The 25,729-nt window shown below is 38.9% G+C and overlaps 3 protein-coding genes and 1 long non-coding RNA gene across 4 annotated transcripts in view; 3 read left to right on the forward strand and 1 right to left on the reverse strand.

Moving 5' to 3' along the window:
* Positions 1-293: 293 nt before the first annotated feature.
* LOC106084599 (probable cytochrome P450 28d1) overlaps positions 294-25,729 on the reverse strand; it is a 50,365-nt gene continuing 24,929 nt past the window's right edge. The window contains exon 7 of the mRNA XM_013248415.2: positions 294-590. Coding sequence (XP_013103869.2) covers positions 499-590 — 92 coding nt within the window. The 3' untranslated portion in view covers positions 294-498. The remainder of the gene's footprint in view (positions 591-25,729) is intronic.
* LOC131997387 (uncharacterized) lies at positions 1,901-3,238 on the forward strand. Its single transcript, XR_009398232.1, has 3 exons — positions 1,901-2,003; positions 2,053-2,833; positions 2,888-3,238. It is a non-coding gene; the product is annotated as an uncharacterized LOC131997387 (long non-coding RNA).
* On the forward strand, positions 7,818-8,684 carry LOC106084601 (trypsin-1-like). The gene has a single exon (XM_013248421.2). The coding sequence runs from the start codon at positions 7,834-7,836 to the stop codon at positions 8,638-8,640; it is 807 nt and encodes a 268-aa protein (XP_013103875.2). The 5' UTR covers positions 7,818-7,833; the 3' UTR covers positions 8,641-8,684.
* The window catches only part of LOC106084602 (uncharacterized), a 33,729-nt gene continuing 32,391 nt past the window's right edge, over positions 24,392-25,729 (forward strand). Inside the window, exon 1 of the mRNA XM_013248422.2 lies at positions 24,392-24,804. Coding sequence (XP_013103876.2) covers positions 24,499-24,804 — 306 coding nt within the window. The 5' untranslated portion in view covers positions 24,392-24,498. The remainder of the gene's footprint in view (positions 24,805-25,729) is intronic.

Here is a 25,729-nt window from a genome sequence, read left to right on the forward strand (position 1 = left end):
AATTCCTTTAAATTTTATGCTTTTGTATAAAAATTCTACTCCATACTCTGTGACCATTTCAGCGGAATGTTCTTTTGAAAACCCCAGGAAATAAACCTCCTCTTTTCGATTGTTTTTCCTTACAATTCTGCTTGGTACAATCGTCAAATAATTGACACATTTCATAAACCCCTATTTCTCACAGAGGTGATTTCGAACTAGTTTTAATCGATTATTTTAGGTTTGGCAACCAAACTTTTATTGTTTTCTCGTGTGTAAATCAAAATTATTCCTCGATTTCGCAGATACAAAAGTTCTCATTCATTTTCATTTAATTTATTTCAACACATATAATACAAAGTCATCAGGTGCATTAATGATAATTACACAATCCAAACATTATTTTTCGTACAAATGGGATAACCTCATTATATTTAATGCTGCAATCACCGAGAGTCCTCTAGCAAGCTCTTCATTTCACCTTCTCGATGTTCATGGAGAGGAGATATTTTCATGACGTCAGGCTAGGAAGCGCAGAATGACCTTATTGAGACACTTCAGATACCAGCAAGTGTCATATGTCGAATGCTTGGCTATAAAATAAAAAATCCCTAATGTAAAGGGAAATATTTTTCACTAAAAGGAATGTTTCCATAAAAAGTTGAAAAATTTATCATCTTAAAATAAAGCTTGGTAATCTTAGGCTCGAATCTTTAAAATAAGGACAAACATTTTTTCAGGGAAGAGAAATTTCAAATTGGAATGGTTCCGTCTATGCTTGGTGCAATCGTTCTTTAAATTTGAACATGTAATCTCCTGTTCAGACAAATACACTTATTGATGGTTGAATCTATTGCGATTCCAAGACTCACATCCTCCTTGTCAACATTCCCCGCAGATCTACATATGTTAACGGATATGGCTTAAATCCAATTAGCTGATCCAGAAAGTCCTCCTTTATTAATGTACTATTCGGTTCCGAAATTGTACTGGCATTCATGCTGACATGCGTTTTCCAAAGTCCTCAATGAATATACTGAATTAAGCCATATTAAAAAGGGAACTACTACCCTAAAATTAAATTCTGAAAAATCTTTTTATATGCCCCATCACGCACCCAGCACAGCAAAAGTTCGTGCTGTACTTAATGCCTCATGATATCATTCTTCGAATGGACTGAGCTTGAATGACACTCTTTGTTGTGGTCCATCAATCCAAAACGACTCGATCAATTTGGTTCTTCAATGGCGATTCTATAAAGTCGTTTTTAATAGCGGTATAGAAAATATATGTCGTCAGATAGTTATTGATTCTCAATATCACCAATTCCAAAAAATTCGATATCGCAATTCCCCTGAATCCGATATTTCAGAATGGGAGCTACAAACAGTAATTTTTTGTGTAAAATGTGTGTCATATATGGCTTTGCGTATCATTCAACAATTGGCTGTAGACGTCAAGGACATTTATCCCTGAGTCAGTAAATGACGTTTGTGCGGGTAGTCACGATGGAAAGATCAAGAGGTGAAGACACCTCGAAACTTGTTGTCAGAAATTTTAGAACGAGCGCACAAGATCGAGACGCTTGGAACGTTATTCTATGTTCGATTAGTGGAACAAATGTTCTGTCATAGCCAATAAAAGTAAGTAACAACACAAAAAAATGTATAGTTAATAATAACAAGAAAATTTTTGAGAATGTACAACACAAATTTTTTTAAACCAACTTTCAGTTATTTTTTATAATAAATAGCTTAAAATTACATAATTTTTTTTTCTAGTTAATCCAGATTATGGGACAACCTGAATCAAAAATAGAAGACCCAAATGCCAACGTGGTAAATGAAATGAAAGTTGAGGAAAAATCAGATAATCTTTTCTGATTAAAATATGCCTCGTTTTTCTCCCAGTTCTAGCAAACTTTAACTTTGCGATCAAAATATACCTTATCAAGAAGAAGTAGGTAAATCAGGGAAGAAATTGGAATAAAATATATTGCTGGAGTGGAATTTATTAAACTCAACGTAAGAAACTGGAAAAAAATTAGAGAAATTAGTAATTCCATTTTTACAGGCCAAGACAAGACGGCTCAGACGGCTGTAGAATTTATGAACAGCTTCAAGGCTAATACCCGATTTGGATGGAAAGCTGGAAAATTTACGCTCATTTGTGGACGCCTTATCACTAGTTGATACTATCAAAGACTCTCATAAATCAGGGAAGAAATCGGAATAAAATATATTGCTGGAGTGGAGCTTATTAAACTCAACATTAGAAACTGGAAAAAAAATTAGAGAAATTATTAATTCCATTTTTACAGGCCAAGACAAGACGGCTGTAGAATTTATGAACAGCTTCAAGGCTAATACCCGATTTGGATGGAAAGCTGGAAAATTTGTGCTCATTTGTGGACGCCTTATCACTAGTTGATACTATCAAAGACTCTCATGAATCCGTCGCAGTATAAGTTTTCAAGACTACAATGATGGGAAATACTACAAACTTGATAGGAGACGAGACGACAATTCGACTAATAAAAATGTAAAAAAAAATGTCAATCTGATGAATATTGACAATAAAATTTCGGGAAACTCGGACATCCCCCTAAGATTAGACCAGTAAATAGAAAGTGCATAATATCCGTCTTAACTTTAGCCTATTTCTGTCTCTAAAAGTGTCGCCGAATAGAATGAGGTCATTATGGAATTTTTGGGACACTTTAGAAAATCAAATGATATTTTTATTGGAAAAACATGACGAAATATGTAACATGATACATTAAAGAATGTTTGAAATGTCATACTGCTAAGACTACGAAACATTTGAAAACTCAGTACCAAGGACAGAACAAAGCGTGAGTATCCAGTCACATTGATATTTGATATGACTAAATATTTAATTGCTACAGCGATTTGTGACAAAACTGTCGCTAAGGCGACATTTGAGCACTTTAATCTCACCTATAGTCCAATGAAGACGTTCATTTCGGGCATGAGGACAGAGTACAAGAATACCCTACTAATGGAGATATGTGATCCACTAAAAATTGAGAAATAAACATCTACAGCTTATCACCATCAGACACTAGGTACAATCGAAAGAAGTCACAGAACTTGTATGCTATGTATACTTGTATGCAATAAGTAGAAATATGTAGATGTAAGAATATGTATTTATGTATAACTCTTAGAAATGCATTGATTTTGGAAATCATTGATTAATGCTGATCGAGCCAATTCTGGCTATAAATTTGCTGGTTCTCCTCAATGCACTACATTCAATAAAGTAATGTCAATCAGGCATATTGTTCCCTGCCTTCAAAACCAAATAGTTTTATTTTACATGGTGAAGTGACCCCAACATGGAGCGCATGGGTTTGCAGTCAGGTCCGGTACTGCCGAGATAGAGCTATACATCGTGTACATACCATCGGTTAGTAGCTGTGACCCAGTTAATGGCCAAGCTTACAAGCCCGACATAAGTGGGCTACTGTATGGCCATAATCGTCTGGTTCTAGGAGACTTAAATGCCCATCACATTTCATGGCATTCTCCCCTAGGTAACGACCAGCGGGGCTTAGCTTTGGCAGAGCAGATTGAAGGCTCCACGTTTTGCACGGTAAATTCGGATTCTCCGACCAAGATTTCGAGGAGGTGCAGCAGCTCGGTAGACATTTTCATTGCCTCCCCTGATCTCCTAAGTGACGTAACTTGGCAAGCCGTAATTTCTTTGGGGTCAGACGACCTCTCAATAATTCTCACTATCGACCGACCACCCGACTTCATAACCTCTGAGAGCCAGAGGTTTATCATTCAAAAGAAGGTCGATCGGGCCGGCTTTAGAGAGTACACCAATCGCCGCTTCAGTGAACTGACACTCGACTCGAATATCCGAGAGGATATTCCGAGACATCATTAACGCAGCAGCCGCTCGCTTTATACCAGACGGTCGGCCCAATGCAGTGGTGCTTAGGGATTCGTGGTGCTTAGGGATTCGTTGCGCGAACCCCACTAACCCCAGAAACAGCGAGCTGAATCTGGAACTAAACAGTGTAGTCAACGAACATAGGCGGAGAGCTATGTTCCAATTTCCCGCACATGCAGTGGTGCTTAGGGATTCGTTGCGCGAACCCCACTAACCCCAGAATCAGCGAGCTGAATCTGGAACTAAACAGTGTAGTCAACGAACATAGGCGGAGAGCTATTCGACGTATCCGTGTTCTCCGAGCCGAAGAACAGCCGATGGCGCCAAGCCATCCTAGGCGTTGGGCCCCGACGAATTCTCTACACTGATGCTGAAGAATCTGGATCTACCTGGAGTTCTAACAACTGTCCTCAACCTGTCTTTGAACATTCTTATAGTACCCGATGTCTGGAAGTTGGGTGATCCCGCTACAGAAGCCTGGTAAAGACCCGAGTAATGGGGAGTCGTACAGAGCGATCTCTCGCCAGTAACCAAGACTCTTGAAGGACTATTCCTCCCGAGCCAAGTTGGAGAATTTCCTTTTGTCGAGCATAAACATGGATTTCGCAAACTGCTTGGCACAACAACTGCTTTGCATGCTATAACTGCATATATTTGCCGTGGTTTCAATCCACCCTGGTCATGCGATAGGTCGGCCCTCGTAGCACTGAACCTATCGAAGGCATTCGACATGGTCAGCCATGTCAAACTATTTGAGGACATCGCCAATACGTCCCTCAGGCCAGGTCTAAAATAGGTAATTTTTGGAGCATGGTCGCCAGTCATTTTTGGAGTTTAGGGATAAGAAATAGTTCTCCAAGGCGGGTCCTTCCAAAATTCATTTCTGATTGAATCCTATGAGATCTACTGTTATACCTCTTCAACAATTGTCCTGGCTTGGTTACAAAAGCCCGCCTATCAATGGAAAACATTCGTGACAAATAGAGTTTCCAATATTTCTGAAATCGTCAATAGCGATGATTGATTTCACGAAGAGTGTAAGGATAATCCAGCGGAAATTGGGTCTTGAGTCGCTTATCATCAAGAGTTTCTGTATAATGAGTTATGGTTGAGTGGCCCTTCATGGTTAAAATTGTCGTCCATTTCTTAGCCCATTCCCACGTAATAAGTGGATTAATCCTCAGCAAATATTCGAAATGGTGCTATAACTCGTCCTGCATTTCAGACTCAAGCCATTGCACATTCATCAAACCCAACCCAGTACCGAACAACATTTATTCCCAAGATATTTTCCATCGCAACCACTACTTCTCCAAATTCGATCAGCTGGTCACCAGAGTTCGCGACCAGTTAATCCCGTAGAACACTGTCAACGTGCAGTTTGTTTACGCAGGCCACCTTCATGCATCATGAATCACCGTAACTACGCCATTTCGTGTGTAGAGCGCTAAGCCCCGCTGTGGTCTGGTGGCCCCGCACACTGGTGGCCTGCGTTACACCAGTGTGCGAGACTAGTCTATTCCGTGTAGATGTTGACGCCTCGGTGTGCTTACGCAGGCCACCTCCGTAAATCGTAAGTTTACGCAGGCCATCTACGTACTCACCATTCACCACTACTTCAGAATTTCACTACCACTTTTCGTTGCCTTCAGACCCTGGCTCGACATCCATCACCATAACTCCCTCAAGGCATTTGCCCGGTTCCCTATCGGAGAACCAATATTCTATAGGCGGAGTACATAGCCAGTTCTCTACACGCTCTCCTTCTCCGAGTAGCGCCAGATCCGTAAAGGAGTACTTGCCAGGTCACCCACACCTTTTGCTAAATGTTATAAAATGTTCTTCCTAACATTTCGGCCGGTATCTCAGGAATAAATGCTTCAATGTTGCCTTCCAATTCCAAAACTGGACTTAGCGTTTGGACCATTAGAAATATTCTTCAAACTTTAAATTATATGGACTATCGATTCAAATAAACATTTCATGCATTTGTCTGAATTTTATGAACAACTTTCCTATAGCTCTTAAAAAATCACCCTTTGGTTTGGTAGTAATGAATATCATTTCGGCTGGATTTAAGCGGTATCCTGCCCTATCTGATTTTAAAAATTAAACAAGTAAAAGCGTGCTAAGTTCGTCCGGGCCAAATCTTATATACCCTTAACCATGGATCGCATTTGTCGAGTTCTTTGCGCGGTACCTCTGTTGTGCTGTTTCAGGCTACAGACCGATTCAGACCATATTTGACACGTATGTTGGATGGCATGGGAGGAACCGTTGTAATTTAAGCCAAATCGGATAATAATTGCAACCTTTAGAGGCTCAAGAAGTCAAGATCCCAGATCCGTTTATATGACAGCTATATCAGGTTATGGAACGATTTGAACCATACTTAGTACAGTTGTTGGATGTCATAACAAAACACGTCATGCCAAATATCAGCTAAATCAGATGGGAATTACACACTCTATTGGCTCAAGAAGTCAAGATCCAAGATCGGTTGATGTGACAGCTATACCAGGTTATGAAACGATTTGAACCACACAGGACACAATTGTTGGATATCATAACAAAACACGTCGTGCAACATTTCATTCCAATCGGATGAGAATTGCGCCCTCTAGTGGCTCAAGAAGTCAAGACCAAAGATCGATTTATATGGCAGCTATATAAAAACATGGACCGATATGGCCCATTTACAATACCAACTGACCTACACTAATAAGAATTATTTGTGCAAAATTTCAAGCGGCTAGCTTTACTCCTTCGAAAGTTAGCGTGCTTTCAACAGACAGACGGATGGACATGGCTAGAACGACATAAAATGTCGCGACGATCGAGAATACATATACATTATGGGGTCTCAGACGAATATTTCGAGTAGTTACAAACAGAAAGATAAAATTAGTATTCCCCCATCCTATGGTGGAGGGTATAAAAACAAATATCAATTTAACTTTTGTCAATTTAATGTCACACTTGCTGAATTGTCAGAGAACTTCGTTCTAGAATTCAGAACAATAAAGTTGGATTTCTAAAACCATCGCAAAACACCTTTAGTAAGCCAATCCGGTCTCTACCATTTCATCAAGGTAAGAGATATTGAGTATGAATTTTAATTTCACCATCGCTTCTTTTAAATAATCCAAGCGACTAATTGGACGACAAGTCCACTACATAAACAGAAGTAATATAACATCGTCTCGTAGCAGACTTGTTCAAATCCTCCCTCAGTTAGCATCCGTAATGTGTTTTTTAAGGTGGTCACCCATAGAAGCGGCGATAAAATGCCGCTGTGGTGTGTCCTATCCACCTGATACTGGTTTTGGTATATATAGATATATATACGGGTATATCCTCAAATACCCGATCCACCGATTTGATTCTGAATCTCCATGTCTATTCACATTTATGACCTTATGACCAATAGAATTAGAAATATACTCAATTAACGCGTTTATACGTATGTACTTATATAGATTTGTTTCGAATTTATGTTCTCTATTTAACTTTTTTGTCAAGGGCATAATAAATATAAGACATGCTTTGCGATTACTTGAAACTTTTCTGCTGTGAAAATCATGGCACAAAGTGCTTAGATAATCATCAATTACACAATGAACTATAAATTGGATTTATACCCCGATCCAATGATGGAGGGTATAAAATGTTCGATTTTGCCCTACACGTTACCAATTGCATGGTAACTTCTTATTGCCATCTACGCGAAGTCAGTTGTACGAGTAGTTCCCCTTGATGACGATATCGAGTAATTCAAAAACACTTAGAGCGCAAAGCTCATTTTTCTTGCCAAACTTATCAGTTCTTCCGTCAGCTGCTCGTCATTATCTCTTATTGGAAAATATTTTGGACCCTTAAAAGAGAAGTTCTGCTCGCAATCAATTAGTCAAATAGAGCGAAACGTAGGCAATGGTTGGAGCGTTGATTATCATCTATGTTTTGGCCGTAGCACCGGTGCACTTAGCTGAAGCTCGAAGTAGTCGCAACAATTTCACGGCAACTCCTCGCATAGTAGGTGGACAAGTGGCCCTAGGAAATTATCCTTATATAGTCTCGTTAATGACCGACACGCTATTCGGACGCTACCATAGCTGCGGAGGATCCATCATAAACCAGCATACAATAATAACGGCTGCACACTGCTTGGCTCCATCCTCCGCAGGTATTTTAAAAGTTCGCGTGGGAGAAAAATTAAGGAAGGTCGCCGAAGGAACGGTTTACGATGTCTATGCCATACACTATCATCCGCAGTGGACGGCAGCAACTCAGGACTATGACGTAGGCCTAGTTAGAATCAAAGGATCCTTTATGTACACAGATTCGGTGCAACCTATCGCACTCGCGGAACCCAAGACCAAAATTAGAGACGGCAGCTACGCAACAGTGTTAGGATGGGGCTACACCAGCGACTGGGGGCCACCATCTGACGAGTTAAGAATGGCCAAAGTTCCAATAGTAAGACAGTCAACTTGCAATCGCCAAATGGGTGGTCTGATTACCAAACGCATGTTATGCGCAGGCTTTAAGAACGGCGGGGTCGATGCCTGCCAAATGGACTCCGGTGGTCCCTTGGTTTACAAGGAAAAACTCATTGGAATAGTTTCGTGGGGCGTCGGGTGTGCCCAGCGGAGCAGGCCAGGAGTCTACGCCCGTGTCAGTGAACTTTTACCCTGGTTAAACTCAACTCTACAAAAGCAGTACAATGAATATCTATAGATGTTATAACGGAAAATAAAGGTCTTTAAAATTGCATACCCTCACCCCTATCGTCGTTTAAATTCCCATTCCCTCTAAGTTTCCAAATTACATTGCGTCTGAGTTCACAGTGTTGCTGATAGAAGTGCAGGAAAACAATCAATTCTGGTGCATTCATGTACATGCGTTGTTGTGGGGGATAGAAGGCTGACTGGCCGCTCCGCTCATTGTTGTTTGTTTTAGAAAGCATTCGGCATTCTGTCGGTGAAGTTCTTTTGTGTGGACAATCGTCCACGGAAGATTAAGTACTGACATTTTGTTGCCTTAGAGCGCACAAATGCCGCAATTGTCTGTGAGCTCTCCTGCTTGGTCCATAGAAAACGATGCTGTGACATTTGATATCTTTATAGGTCGGCAAATCCAAATTCGGCAAAGTAAACAATGCTGCGCTTCCAATTCCATTGCCTTAGCTATACAACTCTAATTAAGACATTGCCAAATGGCAAAGTCCGCACTTTCGCAATAGAGAACCAGAGACCAAGTCAATATACATTGGTCGCTATAAAGTACGATCACCTCTTATGTTAGACGCCATACTTGGTGTGTAGGTGTTGTCAAACGAAGATAACATCCGTTGTATGACCCACATAAGTAAGCACATCTTTTCTATTGAACCAATGAGAACGCTCTAGCCCATGCTGTCATGGTCATATGCATGCCGCTTTATTCGAAAGAGTCAAAGACTTGCAGCTTATTTCCGTCACAGCCTTGTAATATGTGAAGTACTCAGTTTAAACTCATAGTTGCTGTTTACAATTCTGTGAATGGAATCAGTGATTCCGTATTCTCACAAAAATTCTTTTAAGTTGGAACAATAAAATGTTCCCCTTTCTTTTGTGAGGAAAATATTATATTAAATGAAGAAAAAGTGTAATGTCCCTGTAGGCAATATCGATAGTAAATCTACATTGACTAACTATTGACTTCGTCACCACAACTAGTGACAAATTATTCCCAAGCCCATGTTTTGCTATAGACATTTTGTATAAGCTTGTCATTCAGAAGTCAATAGTGACATTGTCAACAGAAGTCATTAGGGAATATATAGAGACATATGGGGCATTGTCAATTGTATATCAGTAGGGACATTATATAGACATTTTTAATTATTTAGTCCGTAATTTTCGAACTTTCAAATAAGTTTAGGCATATGTGTATTAAAATATTTATTTAGTAAAGAAAAAAACTTTTATAAACTGGAAATCTTTGAATAGCTGTCAAACGATCCGTCAAAAATTGGAGTGTTGAAATACCTGATGCCGGTTGCGTTCAGCAGTATCATCAAGGGCGTGGTAAGGCGTATTTATCAGGTGGGAGTGTTCCCTCTAACCTACCATTTAAAGCTATAGTTGTCAAGAATGGCTAAAGGACTATGTGCCTGAAGAAAATTTAGACATATAAAAGGTGATCGTTTGGCCATAACACTGCACCTACACCCGCAATTTATAGGCAATACTACAATAGATGCTCAACCGTCTATAACTCATCCTCATCCCCACAAGTCAAATTTAAGTCCGTCATACGTCCGGCGCGACGTCAAAGTCCTGGGATTGCAATGAATGCGGTGGATTCATCCTAACTAGGAGAGATCTCCCGAACACACTAAATTACCTCATATTGGTGAGTAGCAAAAACTTTATCTTTCGGGGGATACATCACGCCCATTGGCCAATCTTGCCACACGCCCACACACTATAATGACAACGTCATCCTCGTAGCCAACAAACTTTAACTATCCTCTTCAAATGACCTGAAAATCCCAAAAATATCCAAGAGCTTCAAAAAGTCATAAAAAATCCCTCTAGTTAAAATCTTCCTTTTTGAACCCTTTGCTAGTAGTACGCTTATTATTTTGCAGTATTTAACATCAGCTTCACTTGGTAGTTATCTACCGCTATAAAAACCTTGTGAAATCTATGTCTTCTTAATGATTTTGTAGGTTAGCCATTGCCAAAATTACTTCCTTCACTTTAATTGGCCATTATAGACAATTTATTCTTCTAGCCGAACGTAGAAGTAATGTCGAAGCGCCTAAATCTTCTGCGCTTCTTCTCCAATCTATGGCACCCAGTTTCGAGATGTCGTTCTCAACTTGATCACTCCATCGGAGTTTTTCTTGCCCTCATGCCTATTTTTTTATGTTCGCCTTCAAAAGACTTCTTTGCTGAAACCAACGAAACCGTTGCATTTTGATGCGTTTAACTATGCAACCGTCGTCATACAGCTCGTCGACATACGACGCCTAAATTCTTTATTAACGTAGAAAGAAATTTCTCTCAAACATTCCAAGTACCGTCTCATGTGCTTTCGCAAGAACCAAGTTGTATAGTGTAATTTTCGTCTGTCTTTACTTGCTGAATTCGAAGTAGCATCTGTTGGCTAATATTATACTTCGTTTTATTTCAAAACTGGTGTTATTTGTTTCAGTTATGTCGGTGCCGAGGTTGATAAATTTCCTATCTCAAAGTTGTAGTTCCCAATTTTCTCCATTTTCTTTATCTGCTCGGGTTTACAGGACTTTGTGGGAGTTAATTCATCCACTTTGTCTTATCTCTATTTACTGCCAAACCCACTTTAGTTGATTCTCCTTCGATACTTTCAAAGGCTGCAATTGCTTCTTCCGGTGACGGACCCATAATATCGATGTCATCAGCATGTGCGAGTAGCATATGTTCTCTTGTGAGTAGTGTGCCATGCCTATTCACAACTGCTTCTCATATAATCTTCTCCAGCAGGACCTAACGAAATTAGTTATTCAAAATACCAAATAATAAGAAAAATAAATGCTTAAGTAACAGTTTTCTCTGCGAAAAGGCATTAGCCGTCGTTTCATTTGGTTAAAAATTTAATTTCTATCTGGTTATTACAAAACTCTCGTACCATTCGAGCATTTTCGTACCTAAGGCGAACTTTAAAAATGTTCACTTTCCGAGTTTACCACCCACAATCAACCGAGCTGCTCAGTAAAAAACGGACAAAATGTTGTTTGCTGTGACTGTATCTATATCAGCAATAAGCACTCAGTTGCAATTGTTTGCAAGCCCATGGGGCAGCTTGGGATTCGTACACAGTAATGTGCAATAGCGTGCGCAATTTTGTACATCACTGGTCTATGCGCTGAAATACTCACCCTTTCTCTCTAGTAGGAGAGACACAGGATAAGTAATAATGGTCCGGCAAAAGAATAATCTTTTGCGGCTGTCAAAACATTTTGCCATCAAAGAGTTTTTGGTGTCACAAAATAAGAAATGTCCTATTTAATTAGCGATTGAAAGGGTTCAACCATTTTAGAGAAACAGAGTACTATTTTTTCACCTATTTTCCTTTCGCCGACGTTTTTTTTACATGGAGTTTGACAGCATTCCACCTAAAGGGCTGAACAGAGTACTCAGCTTAACGTTCGTTCAACGTCAATTATTTCAATTCAATTCATAAATACTTCAATAATACTTCAATAATTAGTTTTTTTTATCTTATCTTTTAATTTTAAAGGTCTATACGCGCACAAAAATAAAACGTTTGGAAAATATTTTAGATAAACAAGTCCGTTTTCGCCAGGATTCGGACCCAGGCGTTTAGCGTCATAGGCGGACATGTTAACCTCTGCGATACGGTGGCCTTCCGTTTGTAACACCTCGAAATATTGCGATATATTGATCAGAGTTCCAAAAAAAAGTGCATATATTCGTGATTGTCTTAACATTCTGAGTCGGTCTAGCCATGTCCGTCCGTCTGTCGAAATCACGATAGCGGTCGAACGAATAAGGATATCCGACTGAATTTTTGCACCGATAGTTCTTATCGATGTAGGTCTTTAGGGATTGAAAATGGCCCATATCGGGTCAGATTTGGATATAGCCCCCATATAAGCCGATCACAAGTTTTGACTTCTTGAGCACCTCGAGTCATCAATTTGCATCTAATTTGGCTGAGATTTGGCACAAACATATCTGTTTTGACTTCCAACATATGTGCCAAGTATGATCCGAATCGTTCTATTTACCGATATAGGAAAATGGCCCATATCGGGTCAGATTTGGATATAGCTCCCATATAAGCCGATCACAAGTTTTGACTTCTTGAGCACCTCGAGTCATCAATTTGCATCTAATTTGGCTGAGATTTGGCACAAACATATCTGTTTTGACTTCCAACATATGTGCCAAGTATGATCCGAATCGTTCTATTTACCGATATAGGTCCCTTAAATACCTATACCCCGATATGATTTCTTGAAACCGTAAAAGCCGCTATAAATTCTCGATTAGTTGTTGCAAAATAATTCACATACGAACTGAGTTAATAAAGGTACATCTTCAGCCGAAACCATAGTGGTGGGTACCCAAAATTCGGCCCGGCCAAACTTTGCATGTTTTTACTTGTTTATATATACATTGAGCTTTAAACTTGAATCGGACAGTAATCATTGAAATGGTGCTATACCATACGACTGATACATTATTTCAACAAATTCATTCAATCACTTCAATTTTAATGTCCGTGAAGTATACGAGAATGGCAGGGAAAACTCTATATTAACGTTTTCTACCATCTATAGTTCGATTCGTATAAGACTAAATGTATGTTTTCTATCACTTCCTGAAAGGTTTTTTTTGTTTTTTAAATACATTTTTTAAACAACAATTATTTGTCCCAAATTTTGTAATTTTGGCCCTATTTGTTTGCTGTAGGCATAAAAGACCTTTTTTGAACTCTATTGTACTTTTTGAACCTGATAAGGTTCGTGCTAGTTGTACGAACCTTATCAGGTTGTCATAGTCAACCTACGTAAAGATTAAGAACTCTCGCGTAATTGGTGCCAAGTGCAGCACTATACGTAAGTTTCACTACACATTTGTAGACTGAAAAAAATAACTCTAAGAAAAAACCAACTAACAATCTTGCATATGAGAAAGTTAATTCTCCACGAATTCTAGCATAAAATTGAAGACATTGATTGTTGGAGTCAGTTTATAGAGATTTGACAGATAAAATAATTAAAAATTTTGTGGATTTTCAACAAATTCTTTTGAGTTAAATTAGTTCTTAAAATTATTTTTATCTGCGTAACGACTAGGATTTATGACAGAACTTAAGCCCGAAATCGGCTATTTGCGCGCTCTAAATACTAAAAAGTAACCTCGAAAACTAAATATAAGTCAGGAACTCCATGCCGCTTACAAAACGTAGGTCAATGTCTGGTATTGTGTCCCCACCTTAGTGCCGGAGCATTTCCTCTGTCATATTTGTGGTTACTCACTTTATTTTCTTTATCTGATCGGTTGTACAAGTCGTTTTGGGAGTTGATGCCATCCCTTTCGTCTTATCTCCATTTACTGCCAGACCCATTTTAATGGACCGACCTATGATATCAATTTCGTCGGCACAGGCGAGTAGCATGTGTGCTCTTGTGAGTAGTGTACCATACCTATGTACCTATTCACATCTGCATCTCGCATAATCTCCTCCAACAGGATATTAAAGAGATCACTCGGTAAGCTGTCTCCTTGTCTGAAACCTCGTTTGGTATTGATTGGTTCGGAGAGATTCTTTCCCATTCTTACTGAGGAACGTGTTTCAGCAAGTACCATCCTGCAGAGTCTTATTAATTTTGCAGGGATACCAAAATCAGACATGGCTTGAAATACCTCTGAACGTATAGGGCTATCAAAAGCGGCTTTGTAGTCAACAAAGAGATGTCAGGTATTGATTTGTCCTTCTCGTGTATGTTTTTGCGCAGTGTGAACATCTGGTCTATGGTGAATTTACCAGGTAGAAAACCGCATTAATGGAGCCCAATTATTTCATTGTCTGGAGGAGACTTATTGCTCTGTAGTTGTCTCCTTTCTTGTGTACGGGACATATTATGCTGAGGTTCCAATCATCGGGTATGCGTTCTTCTAGCCAGATCGCGCAGACAAGCTGATCCATACGCCTTACCAGCGTGTCGCTTCCGGTTTTAAATAGTTCAGAGGGCAATTCGTTGGCTCTTGCTGCCTTGTTGTTCTTCAGTCGGGTCTCAGCAACTTTAACCTCATTCCGACTAGGAGGTATACATTCTATGACAACATCGGGGATTGGTTCTGCAGTGTCCTCTTTATCTGGAGGAGACTTATTGCTCTGTAGTAGTCTCCTTTCTTGTGTACGGGACATATTATGCTGAGGTTCCAATCATCGGGTATGCGTTCTTCTAGCCAGATTGCGCAGACAAGCTGATCCATACGCCTTACCAGCGTGTCGCTTCCGGTTTTAAATACTTCAGAGGGCAATTCGTTGGCTCTTGCTGCCTTGTTGTTCTTCAGTCGGGTCTCAGCAACTTTAACCTCATTCCGACTAGGTGGTATACATTCTATGACAACATCGGGGATTGGTTCTGCAGTGTCCTCTTTGCCGCCATCGCTATGATATATAATGGAGGTCCTCGGGCGAGTACTAGTATTGGCATAGAATAATTGATAGTTGATATGGTTAAGTCCAGAAACATTGTTCCTGGTCGTCCATGGCTCCCGAATTAAGGCAATATGAATCTTGCCCTTGCTGATTTTCTCCGGCTGATGTTTATCTGGATGACCTCAATTATTAGTCCTCCAAAAATTGGGTTTCTTGGGAATGGGTTTCCTGTCACTGAACTCCTGAAGTTCCAATAGTAGGATCTTTGCCAGCATTGGTCCTGTAGAACGCCATGCTGTTAATCTTAGCTAAACTTGTCACGGAGATTTGGTCAATTCAATTCCATATCTTCCACTTCAGGCCTCAACATAATCAGTAAGCATGGTATGGTGCGGTCGCGTTGTCCATTAACGGTAACGTGACGATTGCCATCGTCGATGAAGGAGTAAGGCACGACACTGTCGGCATACAAACCGCACCAAACAATTATTTTTGTAGACGAAGTGTTGATTCGTGAAGCACATGTTGATTTTCACCCGACAAATAATGCATATTTTACTTATTGCCGATCCTATTAACCCAAAAATGAGCTTCGTCACTGAAGATGATTTTGCTCTTAAAGTAGAAAAGACCGAATTTCGATCTAACCTTTTCTGAGTGTACGAGCTGCTCCAAAGGTGCGTCTATTATATAAATGCTGTCGAAGTGCCTGAGAGATAAAATCATCCTCTATCAGTAGATTCAAGAGTGCGATAGGATGGTTCTGAGAAACGCCGCTTCTGCTATCTACACAAGAAATCCAAAAATATCTCCATGGTCGTTGTCAATTTCATTGATTTTGGTGTCAGACGTGATCATGAACTACTGCGACCTTAACATAGCAAGACTGGCCTTTTAGTAGCGAGTGATTGGCGCCTCTATAGAAACTGAAATTTCGTCACTTGGGTGGTGCGACCTTCTTACTCCCCTTTCATTCACATATATCAGATCGAAAATACCGCCGTTGGAAGCATATTTGAATTTTATTGACAACTAAAAATGTATGTGACTGACATATTCATACATAAGGAGCTATATCCAATGATCTCCCCTTCGAAGAATACTTGCTTCCATTGACTTGGTACCCCTCACCACAAGACTTCAGAGCAGACAAGTTGAGAATTCCAATCGAATTTATTTTGCACATGCGACGGAAAGTGTTAAAATGTACTGTTGGCTGTTGGCAATAAAGTTTTACACAATAGAACAGAGGCGTGATTGAATGGGACCGAACAATTGGATGGTTGAACAGTGGAGAGGAGAACTTGAGTTCTTCGTTCATAAATTCTCAATTATGATTTTCCATTTGTGTGAGCTTCAAGCGGATACAAACTAAAATTGTGCTTCCGCTGTGGTGCGAGAAGACGGAGTGAACACTCTGCAGCATGCCAAGTAGGATAAAGGACTAACCCATCTATGTATGTGTTGACATTGGGCGCTTAGAGTGCAGCGTGGTATGGTAAAATATTGATGTCTTCATATGCACCCAAAAAACTACCCAACCGTTAGATAAGACAGGCAATGAAGTCTGCAAAAGGTCTATTGAAAATTACTCAAGGAGAAAATCTTTGTCACAGTTTGGCCACTACTTCATTTTGCAGCAAGAAATTAAACTTTAACAGACCGGAACAGTTCCTCACACCAAATTTTGAGATAAAATTGGCAAATAAAAATAGTAGTTGAACACTGAAAGACTTTAATAAGAGTACAATTTATGTACACACAAATAATAGAAATTGATTTCAATTACGAAATTCGTTGATCCAATTTAAATTTTCCAATTAATAGAAACGGCTTTAATCACGAAAATGTGTACTTCTTCAAAGACGATGCGAATCGTAACATAACTGTGAATGGTCAACGCAATCGTGGATGATATCCAACTTTTTTTTGTCCAAAATACAAGAGCTCGACTTGCTGACATGCAGTTTCAATAATATGGTGCCACATACCACGCAGCATGCGTAACAATGGACTTATTGAGAGGCCAGTTCGGTGAACATTTTATTTCGAGTTCGGGACTGGTCACTTGGCCGCCTAGATCGTGCTTATGTCTATACAGACAAGCCTGCTTCAATTGACGCATTGGAAGACAACATTGAAGCACTTATTCGTGAGATACCGGCCGAAATGTTGGAAAGAGAACGCCAAAATTGAACTAAACGGATGGACCATTTGAAGCGCAGTCACGGTCAATATTTGCATGAAATAATCTTCAAACATTAAATTATATGGGCCGTACTATCAATTCAAATAAAGATTTCATGAATTTTTCTGAATTTTATATGTGTCCTTTTGAAAAACTGTCCCATAGCTCTTAAAAAATCAACCTTTATGTAAGAGACATGGGTATGTAAACTATTACATAACGCAAACGCTGTCAGGATACGAATATTTTAGGAAATTTTTGCACAAAATAGGGAAGTGCAGCACTTCTTTTTGGTACTACGAAGATGAAGAACACCTGGATCACGCTGAACATGCTTTCTTGCACTGCACACGATGGGTGGAACAAAGCGCGTCGCTTGAAGGCCAAATAGGGTTAACAACTGCAAAATGAAATTTCTTTCTTGTAAAGATAACACTTCAAAGACTTTTTTCTAAGGAAAACATTTTAATGAAATTTTTTCTAAAGACAAAATTTCAATGAACTTTTCTGTAGACAATATTATTTATTTTTTTTTAAATGTCAACAATATATTTTCATCAAATAAAATGTTAATGAAATATTGCTTAAAGGCGAAATATTGATCAGACCTGGCCTCCTCCGAAATTATGTTTTCTTAGTGAAAGATTTCAATAAATTTCAATAACATCTTTTTAAACGACAAAATTTACCTAAAATGTTTTCAAAAGACAATTTTCAATAAATATTCTTAAAGACAAAAATTTAAATAGAATTTCCTTTAAAGAGCGAATTGCAATTTAATTTTATCAACGATACAAATTTTGAGTGGGCTTTAAACAAAAAATTATTAAAATTTTCTTCAAGCCAAAATCTTCATGGAATTTTTTCCAAAAAACTTTTTCTATAAAAAGTGGTCAGAAAGACACATCAAACAAATTCTGCTTTAAATGGGAAAGCAGACATTACTGCTGTTTCAGCAAACGTAGGGATGATGTTTTAAGTACACAAGTCTGCAAAAAAAAAATTATGCTACTTTTTATGTTTGCCTGTTATTTGTTTCGATTACTTTAGGTATTTTTTAGAATTTGTTTAGAATTTTTGTTGGAACAGTTGATTTTAATTTGTAAAATATAACTATAAAGAAGCTAACTGATCCATCCATTGGTATACATTTCGAAATGTGGCTGAGATAGCTCGAATTTTTTGTTACAACTCTGCTAATGTGCACATGACTGGCATGGCTTTTTGTATCTAAATATGTGTTTTTTTTCCTTCTAACATCCCCTTCATAATTAAGCAGCAGGCATTTCCTTTTTCATTGCCCAGCTTACGCGTCTAACAGATACTGACACTTAGGTGGGGACTCTATACCACACATGAACCAACTTAGGGAAGTGGCATGGAAAATAATTAGGGATTTTGTAAATAGCACGGAATTCTTAACTAAGGTTTCAACAAGCCGATTGTTAGTTTAGGTGTATGTCCATAGTGGCATGGGACGGATTAATATCTGCACCCTCTTTTCAACCTAACCTAAGCAGCAGTCATTTTCAGCAAACAACAGACTTTTCGGCAGTAAGCCTGCAACTCTTGAATTGCAGTACTACTGCTGTAATAACAGAACTACTCTTACAAAAGCAGCAAAATTACCTACTGATATTTAGCAGACAGTATTTGCTATTTTTAGCAAACTTTTTTTTGAGTGTGACAGTCTGTCATCAGACTCACTTAGACGTTTTCGTCCATTGTAACAGAAGAAGAAAGATGCCGTCAAGTTCCTACCGTTGAACCATCCAGATCGCCTTAAAAAGTCCAACAACTTGCGAACGTTCACATCCGTTAAATCAGACAGGTTCTCAATGAATTCTTCCTTCTGACTGCCAAAGCGGGACACACACAGAAGGTGTTCTACAGTCTCTTACGGACACAATGACTGTGACAGCAAAGCGGAAGATCAGTGACAGCAAAGAGGAAAACCTCTTCTTGTCTAGATTAGGCCACATAGTTTTGGAATGCTCACAGCCCCTCCTTGTGACCATCTCTCATTCGTTGCCCTTCTGGCCTGATCCTGAAAACTTAGCTTACATGTCGATAGAGTCATACCCACAGCTTCCAGTTTCCTGGAATGTGTAGTTCCTAGTTCCGCAAGCTCGTCCGCTTTACAATTCCCTGGGATATCTCTGTGGCCTTTCAAGTGTTCAGTCATCTCGTTGGGAGATCTGCGACAGTCGAGGGTGGTTTTTGTTTTCAGAAATGCGTTCTCCAGAGATTTAATTGCTGCCTAACTATCAGAGAAGATATTTATGATAATCGGCGTTATGACACTATATCTTAGCCATTCCAGCACTTCCTTTATCTCCGCTTGATACGCACTGCAGTCAATCATGAGAGAGTTGGAGTTTTTATGCATCAACTCTACCGTAAGAAAGTAAATTAACAACTTACTTACTAAAAGATGCATTACGGCAGGCTTGGGATCTGTGGATCTAAAAATATGGGTCAGCAGAGGAACTCCTCAAGGAAGTGTACTGTCTTTGGAATATAGCCATTAACAATATATTATTGTCTCTGGAAGAAAATGGAGTTAAAGTGGTCGCGTGTGCTGATGACATGGCAATTGCAGTTAGGGGAAAGTCTCCCAGCACTCTAAGAGATATACTTCAGGAAGCTCAACGTGCAACAGCAAAGTGGGCTACCGAAAGTGGTTTAGGTATAAATCCGTGCAAGACAGAAATAGTTGTTTTCAACATGATATACAAGTTGCCTACGGCAGGCTTGGGATCTGTGGATCTAAAAATATGGGTCAGCAGAGGAACTCCTCAAGGAAGTGTACTGTCTTTGGAATATAGACATTACCAATATATTATTGTCTCTGGAAGAAAATGGAGTAAAAGTGGTCGCGTGTTCTGATGACATGGCAATTGCAGTTAGGGGAAAGTCTCCCAGCACTCTAAGAGATATACTTCAGGAAGCTCAACGTGCAACAGCAAAGTGGGCTACCGAAAGTGGTTTAGGTATAAATACGTGCAAGACAGAAGTAGTTGTTTTCAACATGATATACAAGTTTCCTACAGTGCAACCTGTCTCCTTGGCCGGAGAGAATGTTCCATTTACAGAATGCGCAAAATACCTGGGTGTTTTGCTGGACAGGAAACTGAACTTCAAATCCAACATTTTTGAAAGTGCAAGAAAGGCCACTTTTGCCCTTTACACCTGCAAGAGAGCCATTGGCAAAAGTTGAGGGTTTAAACCACGTGTCATGTATTGGGTATATATTGCAGTTGTCAGACCTATAATGCTATATGGGGTTGTGGTCTTTTGGACGGCGCTTCAAAAGTCCACCTACTGCTCAATACTTAACCGGATCCAAAGGATAGCTTGTTTATGCATCACAGCCGCACTGAGGATAACACCATCTGATGCACTGAATTTAATGCTACATCTTAAGCCTCTGGACATTGTGGCTACCCAAATTGCAGCGACCACTGCCGTGAGGTTGAGAGAGCTTTCTCATTGGTCATGTGGCGGCTACGGACACTGTGTTATGCTTGATACAATGTCCGATGTTCCAGGTCCAATTTAGAGAGTCTCTCTCCGAATACCCGAGCCCAATTTAGGGAGTCTCTCTTCCTATTAGTGAGAGTCTTAGGATCATTTGCACCAAGCCTCTCAATAAACATGAGAGCAATACGCCTTCTATTATTCTAACCTCTTAAAGAGCGTGTTGGTTTGCCGCGGAAGGCCGATGGCCTAGGCAAATTATAGGCATGCGAAGGTAGAACAAGTTTGGCATTTGATTTGCGTCGTACTTTTGTGGTAAGGGGGATGTTGCGCCTCCCTTCCGAAATCAACAAATTATAAAGCCTATACCTCCTTCCTGACCTGATATTGGTAATCTACTCCCGAATGCCTGTCGGGCGGCCCCCCAATTTCTTGGATACATCTTTTGATATCAAATTTGTTTTCTACTCCCGAATACTTTACATTTGAGTCCCATATTGTCACAATCGGGATACTTTTATTTTTGGATGGTACTTTTGTAGTAATGGGAGGTTCCGCCCCCTTGCGATATCAAAAAATTATATAGCCTATTGCTCCGTCAATACCACTCCCCGCAATCTGTGAAAATTTCAAAGAAATGGTTTAGCCATTTTTGAGTCTATACGAACAACCAAATTTACAAACCCACAAACAATCAAACAAACAAACACAAATTCATTTTAATAAATATTGTAGACAGATTTACGTCTACCGCTAGGACATTTTACATCAATTAGTGGGCATCTTGGGCTACTTAAATGGAATAGCTTCAGGAGAATTAGCTTTTTGAGAATATTTGAATAAAATTTTCTTTCATTTTTAAGGAAGACATATGTACATTATTTATTAGTTGACGAAAGTAAATCAATTTAAAACTAAAACGCAAATAAAATTGACAAAGAAAAAAGTTTACAACTGGAACAAAGTAGAAAACACTTCTTATTTCAGATTTTAATTCTACCACCTTTTCGTATTTTATCTCCAATTAATTGGGAAAAATGAAAATGAAGCTGATTCGCAGAAACGTTCGTTATAAAACTAAGATATTCGCAAAGACAACCATATTATCAAACACTTGAAAGATTAGGGTCTACTTATAAATAGTGTGTGTTGGCAAGCAGTACAAAATGTAGCTCACCGCCGACGTTCCTACCGTTCAGTTCCTGCACCACAGGACCACAATTTTCAATAAAAAATTTCAGGTATCTTTACCAATTTCACACAACAGAAGAATTTTGTCAATTCTTCGATTTCGAAAAAATGTGGGGTGGACGAATCGGACCAATAATCGAAGAGAGACGGTGAGTATTTAAGAGTTTATACCGGTGATGGGCGGAAGGTAAACTCGGAAATTTACAATTTTTAAAGTTTCGCCATAAGTACGTCCAATGACAAAAAAACAATAGTACCGCATGGAAGGCTTGTAATATAATTGTGTATCATAAACATTGTTGCCTTTTTTGGTAGGTTCCTACCAAAATTGGTAGGTTTTTATTGTCTTGGTAGGTTTGTAGGTTTGCTGGCTCCAATTTTGGTGGGTTTTCCAACATATAAATATCAAGTAAATTACTGAAAAAATCGCCGGGGATACTCGTAATTCAAACTTATTCCAATTCTTGTCGTTACATGGGGTCTAACTTGTTAAATCCTATCTCGGCACGATTGTTCATTGAAATCGGGGTAAAAATACAACTTTTATGAACTTAGATTTCTTATCGGAAAATCAGTATAAAGGGTTCTATATCACGATATATCATATCATATATCATGATCTTTGGATTCTAGGGTAGATTGAATTCATCAAACAGACGGACGGGCGGACATATCTAGATCGTCTATAAATATATATATACTTTGTAAAATTTACAAGTAAAAACGTGCTAAGTTCGGCCGGGCCGAATCTTATATACACTCCACCATGGATCGCATTTCTCAAGTTCATTGTCTGGTATCTCTCTATAGGCAAACAAAGGATAATGGATAAGAATTTCTATTGAAGCACTACCATGTTATGGATCGATTCGGACCGTACATGGTTTGGACATTGGAGACTATAGTAGAAGCCTTTGTTATATATATGAGCCAAATCGATATAGGATGGGCGCCTTATAGGGGCCAAAAAATTTATGCCGGAGAATGGTTTATATGGGAGCTTTATGAGGTTTGGACGGATTCGGACCATTTTTGGCACGTATGTTGCCAAAATGTTGTAAAAAATTTCATCGTTGTACAAAATTTCATCAAAATCGGATAAGAATTGCGCCCTCTAGAGGCTCAAGATATTTAATCGGGAGATCGGTTAATATGGGAGTTATATAGGACTATAAACCGACATAGGCCATACTTGGCACAGTTGCTGGGAGCAATAACAAAACATCACATACAAAATTTCAGCCAAATCGAAAGAGAATTTCTGCCTCTAGTGGCTCAAGAAGTTCAGATACAACATCGAATTGTAGGGCAGCTATATCAATACATGGACCGAAATGGCCCATTTATAATCCCAATCGGTCTGCGCCAATAAAAAGTATTTGTGCAAAATTTCTAGCTCGAAGCTTTATTGCTTTGAAAGTTTGCGTGCTTTCGACCGACAGAAAGATGGTTTAGATTGCCAGACATTTTATACAAATTCCAGTTCATAGGAGAAGTCGTTGTACCATATTTCAGCCAAACCGGTTAATAATTGCGCACTTATTGAGGCTCAAGAATTCAATATCCGAATAAATATATGGCAGCTATATTAGGTTATGAACCGATTTGGACCATACTTAACACAGTTGTTGAAAGGCATTACAAAACATCTCATACAAAATTTCAATCGGAAAAGAATTACGTCCTCTAGAATCGGTTAACATCCTCTTGTTAACGGATTCTATCGAAATTATGGAGAAAGGATTTTCTCTTGACTCTAGACATTACCGGTGAATTTCATTGAAATCGGTTCAGGTTTATATATAGTTCTCATTTATATATCCCCCAATTTTCACTCCTAGAGGCACTGCAAGCGCATTTATTAACCAATCTTCACAACATTTTATACACCGCTTTCCTCGACGACTACCACAAAATCTAAGACGTTTTCCCGAAATCGCCACAGATTTAGATATGGCATTCATATACATATATGTTACTCCGATTTTTAGAAATATTTGCTAACCGATTCTCTCGAAATTTTGAGGAAGGATTTTCTTATGACTCTTAGTGAATTTCATAGAAATCGGTTCAAATTTAGATATAGTTGCCATAGATATATTTTGCCTTAATTTTACTGCAAGCGACTTTATTGACCAATCTTGCCAACATTTTGCACAACGCTTTCCTCAACGACTACCACAATATCTAAGAAGTTTTATCGAAATCGGTTCAGATTTAGAAATAGCTCCCAAGAAATTGGGTAATTTGCAATGATGTTGTGGTGTATCCACATTTATTATTCTCAATCGTTTAAATTATTTATATTTTAACAAAGTAGGTCAAGTTTTCATTTTCTTTGTTAGTTTATATAACACTTTTGAGTTTTAAAAAATATGTTAGATTGAGTAGGCATTGGATTGTCATTTTCTTTTCATTGTACAGAGAAATTTGATTGAGTCGAAAAAATATAAGTGACGTGTCAGGAAGCAAAAATAAAAATATTCATAAATTTGTTTGCGTTTTATTACGTTTTGCACCTTAACCACATCAATTGGTGACCCAGACTACACGTTAAAGCACATTAGACAATGTTTCATTCGCCAACCGGAAACGCCAGCAGAGCTCTAGATAATCATTTTGAAGAAATCATTCCTGGAATGAATTCACCATTGGCTCATGGTAATATTTCGTCAAACTCTATAATGGATGACCCGCTACCAACAGGCCCAGTCGAGGTTTCAAGAGTTTCAGTGAAAATTCCACCATTCTGGTGCAACAATCCAGCATTATGGTTCAAACAGGTCGAAAGCCATTTTATAACATCTGGAATAACATCCGATTCAACCAAATTCCATACAATTGTTGGATCCATAGACGCAAGCGTTCTTTCGGAGGTAAGCGACCTTATTCTCAATCCACCAGAAACAAATATGTATGCATGAAACGCTTAAAAAGAGTCTCCAAGAGCCTTTCATTTACAGTTTGAACATATTTGCTCGAAATTTATTACGGGTTGTTTAATAACCCATCTGAAAACATCCGCCGAGGTCCATCAAAATTCGTTCAGAATTAGTAATACATATAGTGTATGTGTAGGGTATTATACAGTCGGCACCGCCCGACTTTTGCCTTTCCTTACTGGCTTTTTGCTTTATTCATGGCATAACGAATACAGCAGATTAAAATACAAACTCACAGACGGACAGAAGGGCATGGCTAAATCGAATCAGAAAGTGATTCTGAGTCGATCGGTATACTTATCAGTGGATCTAGCTTTTCCTTCTTCTTCTTAGCGTTGCAACCAAATGCACAGATCTATAATTCCCTGTACCACAGTGGTGGTGTAGGTTATAATTACATATTGGTGTGGTTGCTTTCACACATTTAACTACTATGGGAAGGATATTTCTTTACCCAAACAATGCATATGCCTTAAAAATTCTTGTACCTGGTTGCCATTTGTCTGTCGCTCCAATGATTTTTGCCATTGGACATATATTATTGGAATTTTTTTAACTAAGCTTTTACCGAAGCTTTTAAATTATCACTGTCTTAACATCCGCACTCAACTGAGCTGCTCAATATACTGACTGCTCTTTTCACAGTCAAAAAAAGTAAAGATGGTTTGTGTGAAAATGTGTCTATACCAGTGACGAGCAAACAATTGCAATTAGTTGCAAGGCTATGGGATTGCTTGGGATTCTTTTCTTGTGTACGTACAAAAATACTCACATAGCACATTACAATGGTGTGAGTATTTTTGCTCATCACTCGTCTATACGCATAAATACTTACCCATTATCTTTAGTGGGAAAGACA

This window comes from Stomoxys calcitrans, chromosome 4, assembly GCF_963082655.1.
Source record: "Stomoxys calcitrans chromosome 4, idStoCalc2.1, whole genome shotgun sequence".
Lineage (NCBI taxonomy): Eukaryota > Metazoa > Arthropoda > Insecta > Diptera > Muscidae > Stomoxys > Stomoxys calcitrans.